Source organism: Eublepharis macularius, chromosome 7, assembly GCF_028583425.1.
Source record: "Eublepharis macularius isolate TG4126 chromosome 7, MPM_Emac_v1.0, whole genome shotgun sequence".
Lineage (NCBI taxonomy): Eukaryota > Metazoa > Chordata > Lepidosauria > Squamata > Eublepharidae > Eublepharis > Eublepharis macularius.
Genome location: NC_072796.1, coordinates 36,012,970 through 36,039,463, shown reverse-complemented (window position 1 = coordinate 36,039,463; position 26,494 = coordinate 36,012,970). Strand labels below are relative to the sequence as shown.

General features: G+C 43.3%; 1 protein-coding gene across 1 annotated transcript in view; it reads right to left on the bottom strand.

Annotated features, from left to right (window-relative positions):
* Nucleotides 1-6,069: 6,069 nt before the first annotated feature.
* Nucleotides 6,070-26,494, bottom strand: part of GMDS (GDP-mannose 4,6-dehydratase) — a 440,144-nt gene continuing 419,719 nt past the window's right edge. Inside the window, exons 10-11 of the mRNA XM_054984295.1 lie at nucleotides 8,176-8,244; nucleotides 6,070-6,476 (exon numbers count right to left, since the gene is read on the bottom strand). Of these exons, the coding sequence (XP_054840270.1) occupies nucleotides 6,414-6,476; nucleotides 8,176-8,244 (132 nt within the window). The 3' untranslated portion in view covers nucleotides 6,070-6,413. The remainder of the gene's footprint in view (nucleotides 6,477-8,175; nucleotides 8,245-26,494) is intronic.

Sequence of the window (26,494 nt, the reverse complement as noted above, 5' to 3'; positions counted from 1 at the left end):
AACCGCTGGTTCTGGGCCTTTTGCTTTAGAGCGGGCTGCCAGGGAAGGGGTGGATGGCCGTCGACAGCGGCCAGAGCCGGAGCCCCGCTTCGCTGGCGGGATGTTGTCAGAATGCAGCTTTTCCGACAAAAAACGGGGAGGAGGGGACCTCGATAAAAGACCCACAAGCCATGACGGCTGGAAAAATCAGGTGTCAAGACGTTTAGAAAGAATAAGCATTTTTTTCCTTACAAAGACCCTTCCTTCCTGAAGTATTTCTTCCTTAGACTTAAAAATAAATCTTATTAAAAGCCCCCCCCCCCCAATATCTCCAGAGCAGTTCACCTCCCTCTGTTTCTTTCCCGGCTTAAACAGACCCGGGGAAACTCTGGGTCGTGGGGAAGGCGATCAGAGGTGAAGCTGGAAAGGGAGAGACCTGGAGCGGACTCTGCCTTCTCACCTCCCGCCCGCCCGCCCCCCTCCCACATCGGCGGCGCTTTTGTTTTGCTCCTAGCCTCAGTCACAACGCCGCGCCGTGTTTGGATTGGGGGGCGGGTTGTTGTGTCTGGAGGCCGGCGATTCCCGCCAGCGGCAGGCAAGGACAGGGCCGCTGTCCTGCCTCTGTGGCAACGCCCTGGGCGAGAAGCGCAATCCAGTCCAAGGCCTGGGTGGCGGGTGGGGGGCAGCCCTGCTGAAAACCCGCGTTCATGATTTAGGGAGCGACCCTGAACCGGTCTACGCAGAATCCTACTCGGGTGTACTCTTCCCCGCCTCGGTAGCAGTAATATCAAGGGCTGTATTCCCCCCCCCCCCCCGTCTCAGGGCTTCTAACTGGTTTCGCTGGGCGGGAATAAAAGGAGTTCTCCTGCCCCGATCAGCAGCGCTTTTACTTGAAGCTCAGTCACGGAAGGAGGCCTCTTGCTTTCCACACCTTCCTCTCCATCTAGTCGGCCTTTGTCCCGGCCATCCTTCCCCCTCTCATCTCCGGGGTCGATCTCATACTTGGAAAAATCCATCCGTCTCAGCCGGGCGTCCTGGGGCCTTCAGACTCCTTTCTAATCACCTATTAGTTTCAGTTCGGGGCCGGGGGCCGGCGGGCCGCTATCGTGTGTCACCCTGGAATTGATACAGCAAGTCTCCCGCCCAGAGCAAAAGCCCAAGTCTCGCGGTCAAGGCGGAGGGGAGGGGGTAATCGGGAGAGTTCGCGGGGTCTCGCCCTGTCCTTCGAGAGCGACAGGGCGCCAAGAGGGACCTGCCAGGCGGTCTCCCTTGTATTTATCGCAGCACAGTCCCCCTTCTTAGCGGGGGAAGGGGCGTCGCTGAAAGATGCTCTCCAGCGCGAGTGCTTCAGTGCTGAGCTGAGAAGGGGGGATCACGGGGCTGCAACCCCCTTGTTTGAAAGTGGGACCCACTACCCGCCCCTTGAGGGGAACGGAGGAGACCTGAGACTAACCGGGAGGAGGGGGGTCCTGAGAAGGGCGTCCTCCTCCTCTCCCCCTCCTTGCAACCGGCTGGAGGAAAGGAGAGACTCCCAACTGGCAAGGCTGCCTGAGAAGCGAACAGGCACTCGGGCTGCGAAGGCTCAAGGGGAAGGCCGGGATTCAGATGGGCTCGGGAGGGCAATTTGGCAGCTGCGCCTGGCTGGGCCCCCTTGTCACCCAACTACAGCCCCCTCTGGCATCCAAAAGCAGGCCAAGCGCCCGAGGCCCAAGATCCCTCTCCAGGCCCAAGGCCTTTCCCGGACGAGGCTTTCCAGAAGCGGGATGAGATTCTTGAGCCCAGTCGGGGAGCGAGGCCAAGGAGGAACCTTCAGGGTTTTTTGGACCCTCTTCCACAAACAGGAGAGGAAACGGCCTGCGCCTGAAGAATCCGCCCGAGTCCACTTAACACTATCGGAGGCTGCCTTGGAAGGAACTAGATCCAGAGGAGTTAGCCGTGTTAGTCTGTAGTAGCAAAATCAAAAAGAGTCCAGTAGCACCTTTAAGACTAACCAACTTTATTGTAGCATAAGCTTTCGAGAATCACAGTTCTCTTCGTCATCTGACCAAGAGAATTGTGATTCTCGAAAGCTTATGCTACAATAAAGTTGGTTAGTCTTAAAGGTGCTACTGGACTCTTTTGGAAGGAACTGCAGCTCCGGGGCGTTTGGAGCAGGAAACCAGTCCCTTATGAAGGTGCAGCTGGACAAGAAAGGCTGGTCTCCAAAGGAGGAATCCCGTCGGCCCCAGTAAGAAAGGAAGCCCGCCGGCCCCTCTGCACTTGCACAAAAGCAGCCCAGGGGTGGCTTCCTTCAAGCCGGGTCTCTTTTCAGGGCGGCCTGCCTGTCCCTTTGCTGTGCGTTTCTGGCCCGGAAAAGAGGAGAGGCGCATTAACTGGGCCTGCCCGCTTCATTAAGCGTAAACGTCGGGCGGATTACAATTTCAAGACGCTCCTGCTAATTAATCGCACACAGCCCCAAAGAAACCCCCAGAGGATCCTCACGAAATGGAGAGGGAAAAAAGAGAATCAGAAGGGTCCAACAAAGTAACTCACCTGCATTATATATAAACATTTGTTAAATGGCAGTTACTGAAAACCTGTTGGCGGCACAGTGATAGATAAGGGAGTTAAAGATAAGGGAGTTCCATTCAGTAAAGTTGCATGCCACGACTCCTGATAGCAGACATGTGTGTGTGTTTTGACCAGTATTTTCAAAGGTAAACGTGGAGCGGAAATAGGAATTCCTCACTCAAGAGCACATCTTGCGCAACCACTGACCCATCGCTGAATCGCGCAAGGCTTCCCGGCGCAATTCCCATGCTTTTGCTCATAGGCTGCCTGCTCTTGCGCCACTCCGACCCGTGGCAATTTCCATGCGTTTTAGCGAGTTTCCTCTTCCGCAAATCCCATTCATTTCCAGGGGAGAATCGGGGGTGGGGTGAGATGTGCGTAAAGGGTCACTTTTCTTGAATTATGCACACGATTATACCGGCTTCATCGAAAGGAAAAGGAGTGGTGATCTGAAAAGCAGACACTCACCCACACCAGTCAGCAGTAGCCCAGCCCCGAGCTTTGGATCCTTCGAATGTCGCGGAAGGGACAGCGGGAGGGACGTCGTCCGAGTCTCATTTACCAGGGTGCCCCTCCCTCTCGAGGCTGCCTGTGGGCATCTAACACTCCCTCTCCCGAGTCCACTCTAAGTACTGGTGCCCCCAATGGATTAGTACTCCACTTACTTGAAGCGTGAACACAGCCCTGGGTTCAGAGGGGCTGGTTCTATTAGATTCCGTTACCATTTGGGTTTGGGCTGAAGATGCTTTCACAAACGTGGGACCCCCATCCAAATCGATCGGATTTCCACGTTAACGAGTTAAGATGTGACACCTATTCTTATAGACAGTCCGATTCTAAAGGCATCTGCTTCGAAATGGCGCTGCCTCCCCCTAGAGGACCTCTGTCTAGACAGGATCCCGGGACGATTCTCGGCTCCCTTCCCCCCTTTGCTCTCTGTGTAAAACGAATACCCGAAGTCTGAATTAGGAATGCGTTTATTCCTACCGGAATCTAGAAAGCCGAAGGGGAAAAGTCAGGGCCCACCGCAGCCAAAGAGCGAATGTATTTATTGATTCGAAGGTTCCACCCCGCCTCTCCTTCGTCCGAGGCGGCTGACAACTCCCTCCACTTGAAACATCCCTCTTACGCAACGGCGTCCGAACTGCCCGGGACCATTTCGGAAACAGCGCCGCCTAAAGGCAGCGACCGGCACCATTTCTGGCGCAGGCAGAAGGCTCCCTTTGCCTTGGCCGTTGCGCAGGGCCGGCAGCTTCGCCACCCTGCTCGGAGCGCCCCGCTCTAGCTGAGAGGTGAACCTTACCGCGACTGAGGGGGTTGTGGTTCGGTGTGTGTTGGGAAGCCGAGCCGGCGAGGGGCGGTTCTTCAAGCCCGGACGCCCAGCAGGCGAGAGAAGGGAGGAACGGAGAGGGCAGGAACAATGGCCAGGGCCGGGCCGGGCCCCTCCTCCTGCTGCCTTTGCTGCTGGAGGCGGCGAGGGAGGGCTCGGAGCAAGCGGCCCTGCAGGCGGACTCTGGCCAGCGCCCAGCGCTTGCCGCGCGTTCCCGAGGGGCGGCGGGAAAGGGCGCGCGCAGGGCTTCAGACCCACCGGACGGGCGACGACGCGGGAAGGCCGGGCTCTCTCCGCTCTGGGCTTCCCGGAGACTACCGGCATTTGCAGTTTCGCCTTTCAACCGAGAGGGCTTGCGGTGGACCCGCGCCCCCCTCCCCCTCCCCCTCCCCCCTGGCCAGCCTGGCCTCGGCCGAGCCGAACAAGAGCGCCTCTTGTTTTCCGCGCGCCCCTTCCTTGCACCTGCAGGGAGCCGCAGCGGCGCTCAGCCCCGGAGCTGCTGCTTTGGCCAGGCTGGCCTGGAGGAAGCATCTGGTCCCAATTGGGAGCGCCCGCGTCGCCACGCCCCTCGCGGCCCGGCCAGCGCCAGTTGCCGAGGTGCCCGGCTCGGCCCCAGGCCTCGGCTCAGCGCCTCCTCCCGTGGCGCACTCCCCGCCTCCCATTCCGGCACGCCGCCGGCCGCACAAAGAGCCTTCTTTCTTGCGCGCTCCTGCGCCTCCCTCTTCGCCCCGCGCCTCCGGAAAGCAGCCTGCGGCGGCGGCTGCTCTGGGCGCTCGGGCGGCGGCTGGCTCGCACCGCCCCCTCTCCCAGCACCCTCCCGAGCGCTTCAGCCCCGCCAGGCTCTGCTTGGAAGGGACCGGCCTGCCTGCCACCTGATCCTGTTTCCCCCGCAGGAGACACGATTCCCTGCATACAGAAGATCAACTGCAGGACCGGCTGTCTAATCCACATTGGAAGGTTCAGTTCCTTCAAGATTAATTCCTAATCCTTACCTGAGTCAAAGAACTCTCATTTACTTGCCCTAAAAAACAGCTGGACTAAAAGTGGGTCAGATCTAATAATGTTTTTCAGGATCAAAGCCACTCCTTCCTGTTTAATTTCAGGATAGGGAGTTTAATGTGTGTCATGGCCTCTAGTGCAAAGCAATCTTTTTGCAGGATTACTCAGAAGTAATTCCCAATGAAGTCAATGGGAAGAATTCTATTCCCAGGATTGCCAGATCTGGCCATTAGACCTAACAGAAAACTACAGGACATTGCTTAGAAGTTCCACATCTCCAGCTAAGAGAAAACCCTTTGTAGGGGGAAAGAGCCTACTGGAAGGGAAATATATGGGACCATCCCTGACCTCTGGATAACCCAGGTGCACTGGCACCACATGCTTCAACAATATTTACTTGCCCTTGAAAGTTGGATTTTTCCTCCCTTTTTAATCTTTCTGAGGCCATCTTTGTGGCTGGTTCAGGCTGCTATATGCTGTCTAATTATAGTAAGCAGAAACAGGATGGGATGTGAATAGCTCAGTTGTGTGCAGGAATTGGGTACCGCACAGAGAAGCTTATTGTCACACCTCCCCACCCCCACCAACATATGTGCAGACACACAGAGAAATGCATACAAATATACTAGGCTGGAGAACTGAAGGAGAAAAACTGGACAAGTCCTTCGTCTATTTTGGAAAGACGTGCAAAGGGCAATGAAGTTGTAAACTGCATGTTGGAGTTAATTCAGACTTTTAAGCCTGGGTTCCTGTGGGACGTCATGCACATAACTAAGGGGCTGTGGGAAGAGTCCTCACCCTCTGTATTTGTTTCAGGGACATATAAAACCATCCTAAGCATCCTTCCTAAATGCATCCATTTCCATCAAGACCCATTGAACTGATTGATTCCCATGCTGTTCTTTCCCCACAAGAAAAGCCATGTATGAAACGGGATGCAACCCAAATGGAAATCATGTATGATTGTTAAGTTTTCTAATCTTTGGCTGATTAGTTAAATATTAAACAAAGAGTTACAATTAGAAGTTCAGAATTTAACACCATTCCACTGGAGAATTTAACAGCGACTGACTTGAATTATGGCATGGCCCATCAGCTCCATGCAAGGGGTTTCTCCATCCTTCCTTTAAGACTACATTTTGTTTAATCTTCTCTCACACAATCAGAATAGAGAGAGCATTTCAAAAATGTGCCATGGAGTCGAGTTTTATGGAAAGGTTATTTTTAATATCAGAAGAAAATGGACTGGGATGGCAAGTTAGCATCCAACCCAACCTTACATAATTCAGATTTTTTAAAAACTTTTTTGATCAGAAGAAAAAGCACCATCATTCCACTCTACCTTTTACAAGGAGTTTAAAGTCTAATGAATGCTTTAGATTTGGAAAGAAAAATTGATCCATTGAACACAGGAAAATGAAATGGCTGCAAATAATCTAATACCTATTGAAGTGATTGTTATCCCCACCCTTGCCAATGACATTGTCGAAATTCAGAATCTGGCCTCGCCTGGGGCGGGGGCCTCAGTCATGACTGCTCTGTAAAAGGAGACGGTTCATGCATTGGGGTTATTCCTCATAAGTTCCACGTCTGAGTTCACCATTTCCTTCACCAGCTCCTGCCAGAAGAAAAGGGGACAGAAAATATTTGTTAGGTTTGCTCCATTTATAATTTCCACTATCAATTCCTATCTAATTGACATGCTGATCTAAAACATTCTTGGAAGGTCTTTTGGCACGAGATCATTGATGGTGCTTTGTAGGACTGAATATACCTTGAGAGACAAAGGTGAGGAGGCCTTTGTCAGGTGACAGATTTGGGGGTATGTTTATAGGGCAGCAAACTGACAATTATTTAGATAAACTCTGCAGGTTACCACTACGAAGTTGCCAGTTGGGTTTTTTGCCCCCCACAGCAAAATTAGTAGCACCTACATATTTGCTTTTCGTTTTATTTTATTTTCATCCTAAGTCTGCTGGAATTGTTTCCAGCAGACTTTGTGCAAAGCTTCCCTCCCCCCCTAGAATTTACAGCAGCCTCCATAGATTGACCTGGAGTTCAGGAAGCCACTAGGAACAGTGCTGAGCATGATGTGTATGGAGGGGGGGGGGTTGCAGTAGGAGGGAAGAATCAGCAAAAAATACACTCCCCCCCCCAGATCAAACCAAGCCTGAATTTCTACCTAGAAGCTATGATGAAACTGAGGCTATTGAACTTTGGTTACATTATGGGAAGACAAAACTTGCTGGAAAAGGCAATAACGCTGGGGAGGGTAGAAAGCAGCAGGAAAAGAGGAAGGCCCGGCATGAGATGGCTTGACTCAATAAAGGAAGCCACGGCCTCCAGTTTGCAAGATATGAGCATGGCTGTTAGTGATAGGATGTTCTGGAGGTCATTAATTCATAGGGTTGCCATATAAGCGATTTCAGGGCACATAGCACATACACATGCACTGGTGGAAATATCTTTGTGCAGGCACAAATTAACTATTGTGTAGATTGTGTTTTTTTTATTTGGGATACTATATTCTTCCAGCATGAACACTGCAGTATTTGTTCTTAGGATAGTGCAGTATCTTCTCTCAGAAAGTTTATTAATTGCTATGGTGGTGATTCTGTGGAATGTGCTTTTGCAAAAGATCACCAGCCTTTATTGTGCGTTGCTTGTAACACAATTGACAACTTCCCTCCAATGCCAGTGTCATTTTGTAAAAAGCATATATATATATATATATATATATATATATATATATATATATATATATATATATATATATATATATATATATATATTTAACATCTTAAGCATCCTAAACGTATGGAGCTAGAAAGGAGTAAGGATTGCACGACAGATTACTTAAAATTGGCTGGGTTTTGTCCACACTTACTTAGAAATTATTACCTTAAAATCAATGCCTCTTACTTCTGTGCAAATACAGTCAGGATGGAAAGGAAGTATGTGGAAACAGGTTTACATGGGAGCAAGTTCCACTACAATCTGTTGGGATTTATAAAAATCCTTATTTATGCCCTGTGTGAAAAAGCTAAAATCTTGGTTCCTATGGCTAGCTGTAATCCTTGGACAGCTTACACTTCAAACAAATTCAGAGTAAATGTCTGGTGAACTGCAGTGGCAGTCTATGTGTCTTCACTATAAAGGAATTCCAGGATTTTGAAAACTTAATTTAAAAACTTTACATGCTTGCACTAAAGTGTAATTTAGTCTTTACTATACAGTTTGTTACACTTCAGTTCCATCTTGTTTTTCAAATGGGGCTCTGAGATAAAGAGCAGGAGAAAACAGCAATGAGGACTTACCTCAAAAGTGACTCTGGGTTTCCAGGTGAGTTTCTGCTTTGCTTTAGTGCAATCACCTTGAAGAAAATCCTAGGGGAAATAAAAGATGGGGATAAATTGCAGGGTCTTTACTTGTTTGTTTTTACTGCTTGTTCACTCTCTAACACGCACCAGTAAGTTTGTCTTTAAATGAATGAAGGTACAAGTCTTTGCTAAAGAAATCCGGGGCCTTTCCATATTGCAGAGGAGGTGGAAAGGCAAAGTGATAGAAAACTGTTGATAGACATTGCTCTGCCCTGGTTTCCTTACAGCCTAATTCATTCACACAGTTTCTGGAAAGTGCAGGTGATTTTCAGAAATTCACTCCTTTCCAAGTTTTGCAGCTCCAGCTGAAGTGCTATGGATTATAAATCATCAGGAGGCAACATTTAAGAACTGTCGTACCGGTGATTTACAATGCATTCTGCACATCAAATCGTATTGACTCTTTAATGGGGAACACCTTGTTGTCCTACAGCCCAAGTCTTGCTACTAGCAGAGCTGTTTCAAATTAATGTGTCCTTATGCCACCCCACCCCCTGTTAAATTATAGAAGAAAATCTCAAAGTAAACATGACAACTAGAATGTTTTCCATCAGATAAAATCCATGAGATAACTGTACTTCATTAGCACGCTCTTGAGTGAAGAGAAACAGCATAACAAATGAAAGATTTTTAAAAATTGGAATTACTAGTTATTTCAAGTTTTTGAACTATAGCCTTCATTTACACTAGAAATTACTATTCACAAATGATCTTAAAAGCACCATTACATCTCAATGTGAATACTGATAACTCACAATAGAACTAGAAAGAGGGCAGGTTTCTTTTTAAAAGTGTGATTATGGTTCTTTCATTCAATTAAACAGACCCAGATAATTAAAACATGGCTTTAACATTGCTTGAGAAAACTGCTCATGTCCTAGGCAAAAAAGACATAAAATAGATTTTACATCAATTTAGAAAAAGCGTTCAGAATTCTGATCCACTAGCAGAGCAAGGAGGGGTTGTTGTGTTTTGGCATTAATAAAAACCAAACAGTTCTGTTTTGGTAAAATGCAGTAATTATAAACAATGCTGCTTTAAAAATGCTTCATTGCTTAGGTTCAAAACAATGTAAGTCCAGAAAATACAAACACAAAATATAACGATATTAACTGAAGCTATGCTCACTCACTCGCTCACTCACACACACTCCAGCTGAAAGACTGACAGTATGTGCACTTTGGCTTGTGCGCCTGCCCCCCTTCATGAAAATGAATAGTTCTGATACTGTCCACTGTCACATCTTCTTGCAAATTGCATCTGAAAAGAACAGGCCACTCTCTATAAAAACTGACACTTCCCTCTTTTTAAAAAAAGTGCTGGTGGCATGCAAGGCGGAATCCTGGATAGGATTAGGCTACAATGCAGTGTGGTTCTCACACTTTTTGCTTTGTGAGATCCACTTCTAAATGAACTGTACTTTTGGGGGGCTTACTTACAAAATAACTCCATGCTGCTCTCCCCCTCCCTGAGGTAAAACTCAAGAATCACATCTGTTTACACAATATATTTCTCTTTCATTTTTCATGCGAATACTGATACAGCATTACTGAGCAACAGGCTGTATTTCATGGCCATTTTAAACAACATGCAGAGACAAACCAAAATTTGCCATCTAAATGATCTCGCCTGTACCTAACCTTTCTCCCAGTTTTGTGACCCATCTGCGACTTTTGGATCCTGCTCCACAGTCTGAGAATCCTTGGGCTACAGGATTGTTCCCAAATAATCAAATCTGTGTTGTAATGTTGAGCTGGTTGCTTACCAACAGAAGTTGGGCCATCTATATTTCACCCACTGAGAAAGTTTCAGTAGCAAAAAGGGGAATCATTTCAGGCTCAGCAGTTACAAACTGTAGGAGGATCCCAAATAAAGACATGCTTTTGCAAGTGAACTCAAGAACACCTTTTATTCTGTGTTGTATAATTTGTGAGAGTCATTAATTTAAACCAGAAGTGAGGGGAAAACCGCTGTGAAATCAATATTTGAACCAGTTGGGCTTTTCCATTTCTTATTAATACAGGAAATGCTAAACCAATTAAAGAGTCACAAAAATGGTCAAAACATCATGAATGGCTTCTTGTTTGATACTTACAGTAGTAAGCCTTTCTTGGCCATCTAGTACATAAAATTATTATATGAAGGCACACTATAATGGGCATAGTTCAATGATCCTTTGAGTAAGAGCAGGAAAAAGTATAGCCATGATGGCTACCAAGTTTATGAGTGGAGTGTCTATTTCTGCGAATTGCTTGTGCTACAAAAAATACAGTAATTACAATAATCTTTAAAAGGCCAAATGAAAGCAATCTTGGAGCAAAATCGCTGCTCAGCTATGTTATTAAAATAGTTCAATGAAATGAGATATGCACCTATTTAGCTTCCACATTTAGTCTGAACCGGAGCCTGCATGCTAGTCCAGAAGTTCTGTGCTGGCCCTTTGTATCCTTGGGCACAACCAGAGCAGAGAGTTGATGAGATCTCCAAAGGCAAATTGGATGTCAAAAGTCAGTCCACAGAGGCAAACACAATCCTCCCTCTATTCTGGTTCCGTTGGAATATTAGATGAAAATGTATTTGAGTTCAAAGCAGGGTTTATTTACTGTTTATTTTTGATACAGGGCTTTTAAAAATATATCACTGGGCTCTAAAATATGAAAGATGAGGGGGGAAATTTTAAAAGAGAATCTTGAAGCATTTGTCACGGTACAAAGAGAGGGACAATATTTAGAAAACCATCAAAGCAGCATTTTTCCTTTCATTTATTTGTTAGTACTGTAGTCTTCCAGTGAAATGTTTGGGTTTAAATATATATATTTTAACAAAACACACCATATTTTTATATTCTCTGAAAAGGAGAATAAAGCTTAACAATGGCAAGTTTAAGATGTGAGAAACAACCTGTTCTTGGCCATGGAAAACCAAATACTTGGCGAAGCAGCTGAAAGCCAACAGCCAAATTGTTGCTGTTTAACACTACTGACAAATCTCCCACAGATTTAAACTCACTTAGTTGAGATACGATCTCTCTAGGACAGGAAAGAATGAGTTTATCTAGCAAGATTTTTTAACCCCTCTCCCTTTTGTAATTGCAGGTTTAAGTGTCAAATTTTACATAATTACATTGATTAAACTTGATCTTGGCAGTTCTATTTTATAGTCTGAGAAAGGCCTACATTTTTGCATTGAAGAACTGGCTGTAGGGTATGGTCTGGAATTTTTAAGAATAAAGCAGTGAAAGGCAGAGGAAAAAATGCAAACCATTTCTATGTAAATATCCCAATTTCCTGAGTTCTGGGTGTCATCATAGCTTTTATTTTAGCTCATTATGTGAATGATCTGGTTTTACTATGCAATTTATTACTGTCTAATTCAATTTACTTTAGCAAAGCATTTGAAAGTCTCACAACACTTTGCCAGAGACTTGCTAGCACAATTCCAAAATTATGTCCTGATCCTGAGACTTGCAACAGCACTACGAATGACACATTAAGCAATTTTGTAAGTATAACAGATGACACATTAAGCAATTTTGTAAGTATAGCAGAGGAGTTAAAATGGTGCCATGTGAATACTTCATTTTCCATCAAAGGCAAAAATATAGGATCAGGGTGCCAAACTTACAACTAATTGATTCCTTAACTGGGAAATTTAATTTAAGTAATCGCCAAACCAGTAGCAGGTTCCGTGCAAGTAGGAGCTTTTTTTCTTTCTTTGCAAAAGAGATGAAGAATATATTCATGTTCCTTCCTATATAGATAGTTTAAGATAGCGAACAACCATTCTAAATTAAATGTGTGTATCTGTATGCTATATAAATGCTCAGAAAAGAAGACAAAATTGATGGACTGAGCTGCAGTGTGTGCTAATAATGCTTACTGAAGAATGATGAAGTAGGGGATTAGCAACCTGTCAGAGATTACGCATCAGATATCAACTTTAAATTAGAGCCCTTTGGGCTCAGTAATTCAAATGGAAAAACAAATAAGTCCATTACAAGGCTGAATTATCTTGAATGTGAAATATTTGATACGATGCAAATACTGTGTAGATTTGAAGCAGTTTTTGCAGTTTGAAATGAGAGAGAGAGAGAGAGAGAGAGAGAGAGAGAATTTTAGCTGGACTTAGCTGAAACTGAGGTGTGGCAGGATGTGTGTGTGTGAGCAAGAGATGACAACTTTCTCTCCGGGACTCTAGTGGTGCCAGCAGTTTTACTACCTGTTGAAGTAGTGCTTTTTTGTGCTTCCAGTGTGCTCTGGACATAGATTTGTAAATAAAATAAAATATTATTCAGGCACTTCAGTGCTTCCTCATTAAAGGCAACAAAACTCTATAATTCTGACCTAGGGCTTCTTACCACTCAGAGCTGGAACTGTGTAACAGAACTATGAACATCTGCTGTATCTGTGGACTATGAAACGATCACTCTGTAAAGTGAAAGTAAAAGGCAGGTCAAAACATTTAAGAAGGCTAAGACCAACACCAGGGGAATAATGCCACCCCCCCCCCCCCGGTTAGCATGAACTGGCCTATTGGGGTAGAAATATTTTTAGGAAGGCACAATTTTCATGAACAGCCAGACAGAATGAAACATGCTAGTAGTTCCTACTAAACAGATAGATAAGTAGTTCACTTGCAAACCACTTCCTAAAGAGTTATTTTACTTATTAAACACATGCAGAGAACCTCGCTTTTGGGGGGGGGGTATGGCTGATTCTGAAATGTGCTGAGTCTCTAAGTTCTCCATTGCTTTGAGGGGAGGGGTTATTGGCACTCAGCACATTTTACGAAAAGGTCCCATGAAAAAGTTTCCACAATCCTGCTAAATTAATAACAACTCAGGAAATCTCAGTCTATCCTCTTCCATCATTTGCCAAGAACCTGCCTGTTAATCTTCAGTCTAATGTCTCCACAAAAGTCCAGGCACATGGATCCTAAGAAGTAATAAACATAAGGTTGATGATAATAGTAATGAATGGTCTTCACTTCTTGTTTCCACTGTACTGCAGTATATCAGCCCAAATTGAAGCTGAATGCAGACCGCTCCTTTAGTGACAGGGAGTGATAAGAGACAAGAAGAAAACAGCAAGCTGTCTGGTCTGTTCAGGAAGTTGGGAACTGGTGGCATTGTCCATCAGTGGGGCCAAGAGAATGCTGTCAGAACTAAAACAATGCTCCAGCTCAACCTCAGGGAAAGAGAGTCCGTCAGCGCTGGCTTTGACGAGCATACTGACAATGGAGATAAAATGGCCAATGGAGCAAAACAGAGGGAGTTGGCGCTGCGAGCTGTGCTGTTCAGTGCTTAATCGTTTTGATGGAAACAGTGCACAAGTTAATCAACACAAGGACCGGTAACGCATATCTGTCTTTTAAGAGAGCATATGCAGACCTCAGCTTACCATTTGTTATCATTGTGCTTATGTCCAAATCACATGGCTGGCAACGTAAGCAATTATCAAACTGTTTCCCTTTCCCAAAATTATTCTTTGGCCAGATAAATGCCTCCCCCGAGAAGGCTAATCCAAATACCACAAAAGTCAATAATAATTTCAAAAGCTTCAGATCAGCTCATTAGATCTCCCATCTATATTACGGAAAACGATGCTGCCCTCAGGTACATTAAAATCATATTATATGCCCAATGCACATGGATGTTGGTTGCACTTTTTCTGTTATCTCACTGTGGAAGCCTTTAGATGACATTCTGATGTGGAAAAGGCACCATGAGGTAGTTTTACTATGTCAGTCTCCTGAGCTGAATGTTTTGCTTGAACATAATCAGACGGCAATTGCTACAAAACAATTAACCACTGAAGACTGGAGTTTGCTCATCACAAAAATATCACCTGTCCTGTATATATTTAAACAACATATTCACCAAATCAAAGTGACATGGTAAAGTCACCATCTGGTGATTATGTTACCACATGAAAAAGTAACATGAGAATGATACCTAAGTGTCCTTATTGCCGTGTGGCTGAATTGCTGCTAAAGTTTAAAATTATTAATCGTGTACCCCAATTTTCCACAAGACAGTAAATGTGTTTTCTGCATATGTTTTTGGGGAAATTGTGGACAGTGGCTTGGCTCCTACCAGCTGCTCCACTGGTATAAGAGGGAGGAGAAGTGATCTCACCTAATTCTCCTCGCTGCAGCCCTGACCTTGCATGGCCTTTTCTCTATGTAGGTCCCACCATCTCCAGCGTAGTCTTTAGGGGAATCAAAAAGGATCACTCCCTTCCTCTTGCACCAACAGAAAACTGGAGGGATCCAACCCATACTTACTACATGTCATGTGGATTTGAAATTTATTTTTACAATGAGCATTGAGACATATATGACTTCAGTTGGTGGATCAGAATGGCCTAATCTTATAGTCCATGATGCTAAAAGATGTAAGCTATCACATGGTATGTTTTCACAATTTTGCAGTTACTATTTCTATATTCCAGTGTCCCCCCAATGCTGCTCTTGCCCATCTCTTGCCACGCTTCCTTCAGTAATCCCTAATTTGTTGCACATGGAGGGAAGGTGGCATGTATAGATAGATCTTGTCAGATTGTGGAAGCTAAGCAGGGTCAGTTCTTGGATGGGAGCCCCCATGGAAGACTCTACAGAGGAAGGCAATGGCAAACCACCTCTGATACTCATTTGCCTTGAAAGACTCTTGCTGGGGCTGCCATCAGCTGGTTGCATCTTGATGGCACTTACGTATGTAATTTGCTTCATAAAAGCAGAACTTTTTCAACTTTGATATGATGGTAGTGGCTCAGAAGTCTTGGTTTCCAGGTGATCAAGACAAAGAATTGTGATCTTGGGTACTGCAACTGGATCCATGGAGTGAAGCAGCTTTTATGTAGTGCTCATTCTTACTCATATTATACAAGAGTCCTAAACATCTTCACAAAACATTTATTTCTAGAAATCACTTGCTCTCTGTTCGAAGAACACTGTGGTCCAGATTGCACAAACTGATGTATGAGAGTCTGGTAGATGGATTGTTCTATATCACAGTAGGGTGGCCTTTCGCTATCTTCCAGCTCTATGATCATGTGAATATACAGAGCCCTTTTCCTGACACTGCACTTAATCACTGATAAATGTCAGATTTTGGAGCTCTTTTCAATGGATGATAAATGATGTCGTTGAAGTGTTCTCACGGTACTCATAAAACGCTGTCTCTTAGAGGACTCAAACTCATAAAATAGCTGGTGACTGAAGGACACAAGTACTTAAAAACACACACAGAGAAGGCTGTGATTTATATGACGATCCTTTATCAGTGTAGTTCTAGGGAGAGTGATACCTCCCTCTAGAATTTTTTAGAACAGTCAGGAGTCCAGCTGCCCCTACTAAAAACATGAAGGGACAATATGATGGCAATCTTTGTAGTCTATGGCTCTGCAGATTTGGGAAGTGGGAAAAGAAGCAATAAGTTTGGGTCTTACTTTCTGTTACCATCAGGGCCTGACTTTGGTAGAAGTTCTGGGATTTGGCTTACAGGCTCTGCAGCCCCTTCCCCCTACAAAAGCAGATGATAGTTTTATATTTGAAGTATATATACCATCTAAAGGGCCCCCTCTAAAATCATTAAGTCCAGAGTCTAAAATTACTGAACACCATGACTGCTTATTTCCCCAAAACACCTATTCTTTCCTAACAACACTGTTATCACAAATCAATAATGTAATAATAATAAGTAACCCCTAGCAGGTTTTAAGAGCAGGTTTTGTACGATTTCCAGTATCATTTATCTAGATAAAATATTATACAACCATCAACAGTTTTGAAATATGGTCTGAATTACCTTTATTTTCCCATTGCAAAGCAAATACTTAATGAAAGGGTTAAGACAAAATAAGGTGGGATAGTTTTGTATTTGAGGCAGATCTCTAAATGTATCCCTCAGCATGCTCAGCAGAAGAGGAAATCCAAGCAATGGCCTTTCACATGACATCATAAAAGCCTAATTTATCACCAGCCACCAAACATCTAGAAAATCATAACATCCTTTCAGGAAAGCCATGTGCAAAATAATCAGATCTACTTTGATGACAGCTTTAGTACGTGAGTCCAAGTAGGACACTACAAAGAATAACCCTTTACAGGTGCCTGTTTACAACAAAGCAGGACCTCACAGAACCTGTCTTACACTAAAACTGCATTCTTGGCCCGACAGGAGCAGTTCCTGTTCTTTCTTCTATATACATGTCTAGCAAACTACTACTAATAAAGTGAGATTCTGGTCTTCATAGTCCATATTTAGCTCTCCTCTGTTAATGAACAAATAGGAATAATGCTGGCCAATTTTACACTAACCACTGCAATCCTAAGCAGAGTTAGTCCAGTTTTAGCCTATTGAATTTAATGGGCTTAGACTGGAGTCACTCTGTTTAGGATTGCCCTATAAGTGGAGCAACACTTAGCACACCAGGAATCCTTTAGTCGCATTAAGGACCAAGACTCAAAGGTCATCAATCCAAACATATAAGGAAAAGATTGATTGTATCTATTTATATCCTTTTCCCCCTCCCAATGGGGACCCAAGTCACCTTATACATCTGCCTTCTCTCCTTTATTTTATCCTCAAAACAGTCCTATGAGGTAGGTTAGGCTGAAAGAGATTGACTGGTCCAAGGTCACCCAGAGATTTTCCAAAGCAGAGCACGGGTTCAAATCTGGGTCTCCCAAATCCTAGTCCGACCCTAACCACTCTGCCACACTGGCTCTCCAATAAAAACAAGGTTGCACTTACTTGTAGGGTTGTGAAATGGGCTAAGCAGGTTTCTTACAGTTGGTGAACATTCTGGACATTGTTAGAAAAACAAAAGGGGGAGAACTGTGTATAGTATACCCTGTCTCGGTATTTGAATCACATTTAACAACTGTAAACATCCCTGACATAGATACTGGAATAATCTATCCCAAAGTCCAGGGTAGCTTCCCAGCAATTAACCTTTAGGAGAGACAGTAAAGAGGAGAATGTGATCATTCTATCCTACATACTTTACGTATAGTGAGCTTTCTGAAATCTGGTATAGGCTAAAAATATGCACATTTTTCTTATGTACGAATAAAAACGTGGGGAAGAAGACATAATTGGAGTTCCTTGAATGGCCCCTTTACCTTGAACCAATTTTCTTTCTCTAATGCTAATGAGGATTTTTTTGCAGTTGCAGCAAGTAATATACATAGATACTTTTTTCTTTTTCTTCTTCTTAGTTGACTCTAAATCATGGTCATTCTCCATTATGGATAAGACCAGAAAACAAATGTCACTGATCAGGGAAATAGGTTGTGAAACCATTAAGAAGAATCGTAGAGTCTTTGTGATTGTGGGTGCTGCAAAGATTTCAGGACTATACAGAACCCTTCTTCTCACCTGGGGTAATGGTGGTAAACTGGAGGGATGTTGTAACACTGATCAGTTGTGTTAGTGACCCCAAGAGAGTTATTTTCTACTGAGAAATTCACTCATCTGAGTGAGAAAGAAGGGAAGCACCCCCAAACAGAGTCCTCTGCCCCGAACTTAATTCCAGGGAGGGAGGGTTTCCAGGAATCTAAGTCAGGGGTAATGCCCCCCAAAGTCATTTCTGCCCTACTCCTGGTGAGGCATCTACAGCATGTACAATTGTGTTCATCCGTTGCATAGACAGCATTACAGCTTCTGCTTAGTAACAGGGTGACCACAGAATTTCACACTGGAAGGTCAGTTATATCAGATGACAGCCTTTCCCTGAGATGTGGAAGGTAGTCATTTATAATGGTTTAATACATTTTAGTGACACACAGATTTAAAAACCGAGGCAGAATATTGGCTTTTGCCCAGTCCATCAAGTTCTCTACCTTCACCATGGGAGATGTAGAGTATAATATGTGGATATTTTGCTGTATTAATTCTGTAACCAGTGGAGATGGTGCAGGCATCCCACCCAAGATGGAGTTCCAGCCATTAACTGTCACTGATAGTTCAGCATGATTCCGTGGATAGGAAGGCTATGACGGAAACTGAATCAGAGTAGGGGCTTGTTCCTTGCCCTCTGATCTAATGAAAAACAAGTCCAAGACTTGTAAAGAGAAGATCCCCATAAAGGAAATAGATCTGTTTCGCATTGCCATCAGGTGATGGACCCTTCCAGGATCCGATAACAGCAGTGTGTCATGGGACCTAAGAGGATTTTATTTGTTTGTATTGCTGGAAACTGGATCTGGTTCAACTGCTTGGAAGGTAGCTATGCTTACCACAACATCACCAACAGCTTACTTCAATGAGAAGGCATTGTGCCAATTCCAACTGTGGGTGTGAAGCCAACAGATGTTGATTCTGATCTCTCGGATCCAATGAGAAAAATTCTTGGATCCGATAGTGGTGATGGATATTTAAGAGGGTCCTGTAGCAGAGTGAGTTTAATCTCAGACTGCAGCTCCCTCTCTCAGGTTGACTGAAGCCAACCCCCTCAACCGTAGTGCCTGTAGCTGATCATCAACTCTGATGAGCTTTGCATTAGGGCAAGAGTGTCTTTTTTCTAGTTTTGAGGAAGCCTCGGTTCCAAGGATGTCACGGATATGAGGGTGTCTCGGATCCGAGGAAGCTCTTGGATCTGAAAGATCTTGGTTCTGAGAAAGATCCCAAAGAAGTCTCAGATCCGAGGAAGGTCTCAGATTTGAAGGATCTCGACTCCAAGCAAAATCTTGGATCTGAAGGATCCCAACTCCGAGAAAGGTCTCGGATCTAAAGGAAGTCTTAGATCGAAGAAAGTCTTGGATCTGAAGGACCTTGGCTCTGAGAAAAAAAGAAAGATGACTTAACTGCCTAGGGTCAGAGTCTGTTGGATGCCCGTTAATGGCAGATGATTTAACTGCTGGGGAGGGGGGGCGAAGCTTCCTGGATGCCCATTTGCAGCAGATGATTTTGCTGCCTAGGGCTGCAGCTTACTGGATTATTTATGTCTCAGAGCTGAGTAGACGCTCCACTGCGGCACTTGACACAGCTGCAAGAGGAACAGATCCTGTTGTAATTATTCCTCAGTGTATGCCATCTTAGTACCATATCCAGCATACTTGTTGAAACAATACACTCTGAGGTAATCTGAGGGGTGGCAATTATGACGTGCGAAAGTCAAACTAGCCAGTTAAAAAACTCAAAACACGCAAGACATAAGGATGAGTGAAGATATTCCAAAATGTATTAATTTTCTCTTCAAATAAAACGTTCAATGTAAACAATTAATGGAGCTCTTGAGCGAGGTTCTTCTCATTGCAGTGGCTAAGATAGAACTGAGGGGAAGGGGTTGCTCCTTACACATAGTCACGTGACCATTTAGGTGGGAAAATGGGCTGAGACGTGACTGGGAGAAGCGGGCCCCTTCCAAACCACTGAGGACAGCTATTTCTGAGAAGAGCAATATGTCTTGTTTAGAAAAAACACAAATAAGCAGTGGTAGTACTGCAAACTCCTCCCATTTAACTCATCCTAGTTTTCCATAGGATTTTTCAAGATCACCATCCTTATTCTTAAGCAATGTCTCCTTTTCCTATCACTGCTGTGAGCGTGCAGAGTGCTGAAAAGGGCTAAAGAGCAATTTTAAGGAAGTTATTATTTAGAGAAGGTGTTCATTCTAAGAGAACAAAAACCCCTGAACTATAAAAACCAGCTTTAAAAATTCCAGTCAGATATTTCTGATATTAAGAACTCAAAATCAATTAAAGTACATATAGTGACTTGGGCTTGGCATGTGGATTATAGACATTTCTGTTGGTCATGAGAAAATCATGTTTTTTTCCGTTCACTTCTTTGATGCCACAGCTGGAAACTTGCAGCCCTTTTTAGCAAGGAAGGTTGGCTAGAACTCTGCATTAATAGATTCGAATCATCACCACTTCAAAACTGTCATGAAAATAGCCACTGAGTCTGGGACTGCTACATCAATGATCCGGCAGCTACGAAGCAACCAACGATAGGCTACTCCGTATCCATTGTAAGTTCCATTTCTGCTTCAGCTCAGCTCATCTGATACATTGGCATAGAAGACTTGACTAGATCTGTATTCATCTAATTTCTCCCTGACATGACAGAATTCTTAGTTGTCAGCTCCTGACTCATACATTCGACCTAAAATGGCTCATTTTCTTTACTGACTTCCCCCCACAAGTCACTGACTTCCCCCCACAATTTACTTTGCTTAACTTATTCTCATCAAAACCAACTGCACCTGTGTTTGCAGGAACATATTCCCTGCCATCTGTACACAAATTCTCCTCATGGAGCAGCAAAACTGGCAAAATAACTGCTCCCATGAGCTGTTTCCATATAGGTTCCATATAGCTGTTTCCAAATTTTATAGGCCCAAATGAAGAGCACGGCAAAAGGAAGCCGGTGTTGCTGACAGAGCAGGATTATAGTCTCAAGAGCTACTGTAATCTCTGATTCTTGTAAAAGTTTAGTTATCTTTGCTTTCCAAAATTCAGCTGCTTCATTGTGTCATCATCTTTCCCCTCCCCCTGCTTTGCTGTTTTTTCAATTTGCCTTTCTTTCCCTCATCCCCTTCCATTTTTCATATAAAAGTAACCTGACCCTTTTCTTAGAATCTTTCTGCGGCAGGACCCATCGAAGGCTTATTATGACGGCGCTCTTCAGAAATCACATCCATGATGAGGGAGCTTCTTTTCCATGGCACGGCCACAACCTTTAAAGATCCTCCAACACATGGGCATGGCCACCTGCAGGAGGTTCTTGACATCCAATCTTCACTGCCAGCCCTGGCTGGGTGATGATTATGAGGCAAAGATTTGTTACTGGTTCCATCCAATAACGGGCCTTTTAATGTTATAAGGCCTTGGAAAAGCAGCTCCCACATAGAAAAGCTACTTTAAACATCTAAAGTTTGCCTACAGCTCTGTTTTAAAAAATGGTGGACGAATTCATGATGCACAGGAATATCAGTTAGCATTAGCCAAGTTTATCAGGGCATGTGGAGTCAAAGTCCAAACCACAGACACTGGAGGGTGAATGATTGCTCTCTTAATTGTTTCCCCCCCTCTTCTCTTGTATCCTTTATTGGGTGCTGCAGCATACACTTTTTCCATGCATCTGTTTGCTTTCTCAGTGGCAACTTGCATTTCTTTTCTGCAGCTCTTCATAGACTTTTTACAGTACTCTGATTCTAATTATTCTTTGTTCTGATGATCTTACATGTTAGGCTTCCTTTCAAAATTCCAATCTGCAGAACTATTCTCTGCCTGCATGCAACCTGTGGATATCTGTCCCCTTTCTATCACCTTATAACCTTATTTTCTACTTTGTTCCTACTACTGTTCCAACTGGCAGCCTTCCAAGAAAGATCCATGCCAAGAGATCATGGCTGCTGTGCAACCTCTGTTGTTGCAGCAATGCTACACTAGAATAAATGTAGGCTAGTTAGCAACCGTGCTGGGTGGAAAGCTGTTCAAATAATTTTGCTTCTATATCTGAATTCTGTGCTGAGGTTCAGGACAATCAGAGGGAATCTAACATATTGTTTACATTTTGCAGAATTAATTGGGCTACTGCTACTACAGTAGTATAATCAATAACCTTCCTAGCAATCTAACTTCCATCAAGGTGGGAGTATACTTAACCAACTTGCATTATTAACAATACTTATTATATGCTTTACTCCTTTTCAGGGCACCATTACCAAGTGCAAATAGTCTGGATCAGTGTGTCCTTTCCACGAACCTCTTAGTTTAAATACCTTCAACTGAAAAAAGGAATTTTTGATCAACCACCAAAAAGGACAAAAAAAAAATCTTGATTATTTCACCCTGCAGCAAATGTGAAAGAATGTTTCAGAAAAGGAAAAGCTGTCATTTTCAAATGATCCTTTAGATCCAGGAAAAGTAGCAATGCCAAAGCATTTTCTATTTATCTTTCAAGAAGTGTGGACACTTGACTTGGTTCTCATCTTCTCAAACATTGCCTTATCGAAGGTACTCCTTACCACATCATTTTCTAATGTTCAGACATTTAAACAACTCTACCATATGGAAGACGTAATCTAGGATCCATTAGGTGAAATACAGTTGCTCATACCCAAGCAAATGTTATAACTATGCAGAACGCTGCTAATTTTCAGAATAGACAAACATTCACCACCCTAGTGAAAAGGTTTTGCATTTTAGCTTTTTCACAGTAATGCTCTGTAAATAGTTCTGTTGCCACTGCAATGATGAAGATGAGACCACATAAAACAACTCAAAGGATTGCTCACCTAACACAACCAGAAAACCCCAAACCAATGTTTAATATAGATTGTAGCTTACTAGAGCATTCTATACAGGGCAGGAAACCATCATTGCATTCTGTGGTTTTGCTGCCAATTTTTAAGGTATGTCATGAATTATAGTCTGAGAAATAAACTGATTTTTTAAACAATTGTGGGAGGGGTTGCATTCTGCAAATGATGTCCTGTATGGATGTCCAGCGTAGTTATCTTCAGTATGCAATAATCAAAGAACAGAATGGCAAAGATAGATTGTTTTTCAGTACTACCTGCCATTTGGAGTAGCTTATTTTGGTAATCAAAGTCATATGTTTTCAGCAACAGAGAAAAAAGTTCAGAACTTTATTAGGAAAATGAACCACCTTACGGCAGTGCAATCCTGCCTGCTGTTGCTTGTATGCAATGGAGAATGCATCTAAGAGTTGCTCATTTTTGCTTCTCTTTAGTGCTTAACTGATACACAGGCTAGGAAAACGTGAGTAATAAAGGGAGAGTTTACGACACCTCTGTTTTGGCTCCTCTGTCTTAATTCTTCTACATGCTCTTTTAATTATTTCCTTTGTAAGTCCTTTTAAGGAAAAAGAAAGGCAAGAGAATCAGTGCGAGAACTGATGAGAGAAGTGATAGGAGAAGAGAAACATCAATTAAGTTGTTCTCTGAACTACTGCAGTTTTTTAATTAACTGCTTAGGGCAAAAAAGACATGTTCCCTCCCCAAAACCTTTTGCCTACCAATCTACCAATGTATGTAAGGGAAGAATTTGGTGTCTTCTGATTCTGAGCAAATTAATGCAGATTATGCCTTGTCTTTCTCTTCCAGTTGATACCAAATTTGTATTGACAGATCAGGATTCGGAATGCATGCCAAACCCATAGAGCCAACAAATACAGGCAGCCCTTACTGCTAATGCAGAGATTTCTAAGTCCCCATTCTTAGATGCACTGGTGCATCTTGTTGTGACTTAAGATCAAAAATTAATTTTCTATTCAGCTTTGTAATATAATCAGCAGAATTTCAAATAACATTTATCTGTCTTACCAAGGAACTAGAAAGTAAACTGAAATTCCCTGCCTTTAAGGGCAAACATCAATAATCTACAAAGTTAACATTAGTTATCTGTTATTTCACAATGACAAAATATGCTAATATACAGATAAGTCAAACAATGAGAGTGATGTAAATTAACATCCAATGCAACCAATATTCAATGACACACTGAATCAGTGACACACCAGGAGACGTTAAGAATTTTAATGTTACCTCTTGTACGTACAAAAAGTAAAGCTTTTCAAATGGTATTTGCCCCTCTTATTTAGTAGTAAAACATTTATACCCAGCCTTTCTCCTCTAGACTAAGAGAGCTAATAATGTGCCAAAGCAAAAAGCAGTATGAAGTACTTGGAACATAAGATTCAAGCAGGGCTATCAAGCAGGGCTATTATAAGATTCAAGCAAGGTCAAAAAGACTCAGTGTGCATCAGCACAGAAAGAACAGCCCAAATAAGTCCTATGGGAGAACTCTGACTTGCATACCTTTCTGAAACTTAATAAAGAAGGGACCTTCCATGCTTTCTTTGCACAGGTTGCTCCATAATGTTGGGCTAATAAATGGGAAATGCTCATGCTCAAACTGTGGAAGAGCAAACCATTCTATGGACACAGAAACAGAGACTGTCTTGGTTAGGTGAACTGACAGGTACATATTGGGAAAAGCAGTCTTTTAGATACCTGGATCCCAAGTCATCAAGGGATTTTATAAGTAAGCACCAACTCCCTGAACTGATTCAGAAGCTAATGGCTAACCAAATGGTTTCAGCATTTAAATCGTGATAGAAGATGAGTGGCTTGTCCACATTCTACACATACTGAAGCACGTGGACTGTCTTCAAGAGCAAACACACAGCACGTTACAGCAGTAAAGCTCTCTCTGTATCCTAACGAGACCTGAAATCAGATCAAGAGTGGATGTGTTTTCCACAAATGCCAGGAGTTACTCTGCCACTACCTGTTTGATCACCTTGCTTGAAATAGGTAAATTACAGAATGGTCTATAATTGGCCACCTCATCTACTGCCAAAGAAACTTTCTTAAGTAAAGATTTAATCACTGCTTTGTTCAAAGGCTGGGGAAACACTTCCCCAGCCAAAAATGTATTAAAGCTCTTACCCAGCGGCATTTTCACCCCTTCCAGCATCTTTCTTCTAGAAGTCAATGTGGGACATAGCAGCAAGAAGTAGGGGGCGGGGATGAGAGTAATAAAGTAGTAGTGCACTTTGCTATTTTTATTGTTCTTCATTATTTGTGTAACACTTCCATTGCACGAATATATATATATATATACCCCCCACACACACATTTATATCCCACTATTCTCCCCAGTGGGGACCCAAAGCAGCTTACATCATTCCCCTCTTCTCCTTTTTATCCTCACAACAACTCTGTATGGTAGGTTTGGCTGAGTGTGTGTGACTGGCTCAAGGTCACACAGCAAGCTTCCATGGCAGAGCAGGGATTTTAATCCGGTTTTTCCAGACTGTAGTCCAAAACTCTAATCACTACACCACACTGGCTACATAAAGTGTACTTAGCTGAGTTAGACCAACTTTAGTGCTTTCAGCTGAAAGACTGTATGCTGTGCGACAGTATGCTCTTCCCCTGTTCTATATTTTGTCCCCGGAACCTTTCTGAATCCAACCATCATTTCCTCCCTTTCTATAATATAAATACATCTTTTTTCAGTAGTAAAATATATTTATCTGGGATATTTCTCTGAATCTCTTCCCTGTGCGCCAGATCATATGGGTGCTACATAGTTGCTATAAGATATTCCCCCCCCCAAGTCGAAATAAAGGGCAGACACAAAGCTTGGGTATAAAATTGGGCCACTTTATTAATTTCAACATAAACTGTCAATATGGCAAGAGATCTAACTAACTAGTGGTACAGCAACAAAGACAACTGCATGCTGGGGAAGGGCAGAGCAGGCAAATATGCCTTTGGCTCCGCCCATCCAGCAAAGCCCTCGGATGCCTAGGAAACACCCAACTGCCTTTCCTTCTTCCAGAGCTGCAAACGTGGCCCCTGTCCAAGCTGCGGTGCTGCCATCCAGGTGGGCCGAATTCTACTCAGTTTCACACAGTTGCTTCATTATTGTTCTAGACTGAGCTAAAAGGATATCTTCTTAATGGGTCAGTCTAGATGTTCTCAGGAGATACCTGAGTGGTGGCAGCCATTTACCTGGGTGCTTTCCAGGGAACCCCTGATCTAAGGGAAATTACCAGCAAGGAAAGTTACATCCCATACACCATAATAACTCTCTCTTTTTCATCCTCATAATAAGATGGAGTAGATTTTTACATAATTTTACAGAGGAAAGGCAGACAGTTACTCAGACCCTTGATGACAGAGTAAAGATTTGAACAAGGCTCTCTTACATACAAGTTCAGAACAATGACACTCTCATCTTAAAATCCTTTGGTATAACTGATCTCTTAGCTTTGGCTTTTAGTCTCTATCCACAATGAAACAGAAGCATGCATGATGCTCTTACTCATACTAATCTTTTGCTCCGTGTAACACTCTCTTTTCTTCTTTCTCTTTGTCAGATTTAGACTGTAAGTTCCTCAATACTTTAATGGGAACAACAACAATATCCAGAACTCTTGACTTTGCTGCCTTGCCACTCTTACATGGTCTGCTGAAGAACTGTCTACCTTGTCAACCAAAGTTCAGATTTATCTGATTCATAGTATCGCTGCACAGAAACTTCAAGCATACCTGCTCTGGCACTTAAAAATTTACCAAGCCTTTTGATTTCCCCCATATCCACAGCAAGCAAGAAACAGATTTGTGTAGGCTGATCACAGGTGTAACAATATTAATGCAAGCATTTGATATGCTAAATGAGCATAATGATCACTGAAATGTACCCTGTGCAGACATACCCTTAAAATAGGATTAGAGATTCAAACAGGAAACAATTGCCTGTGGAAACT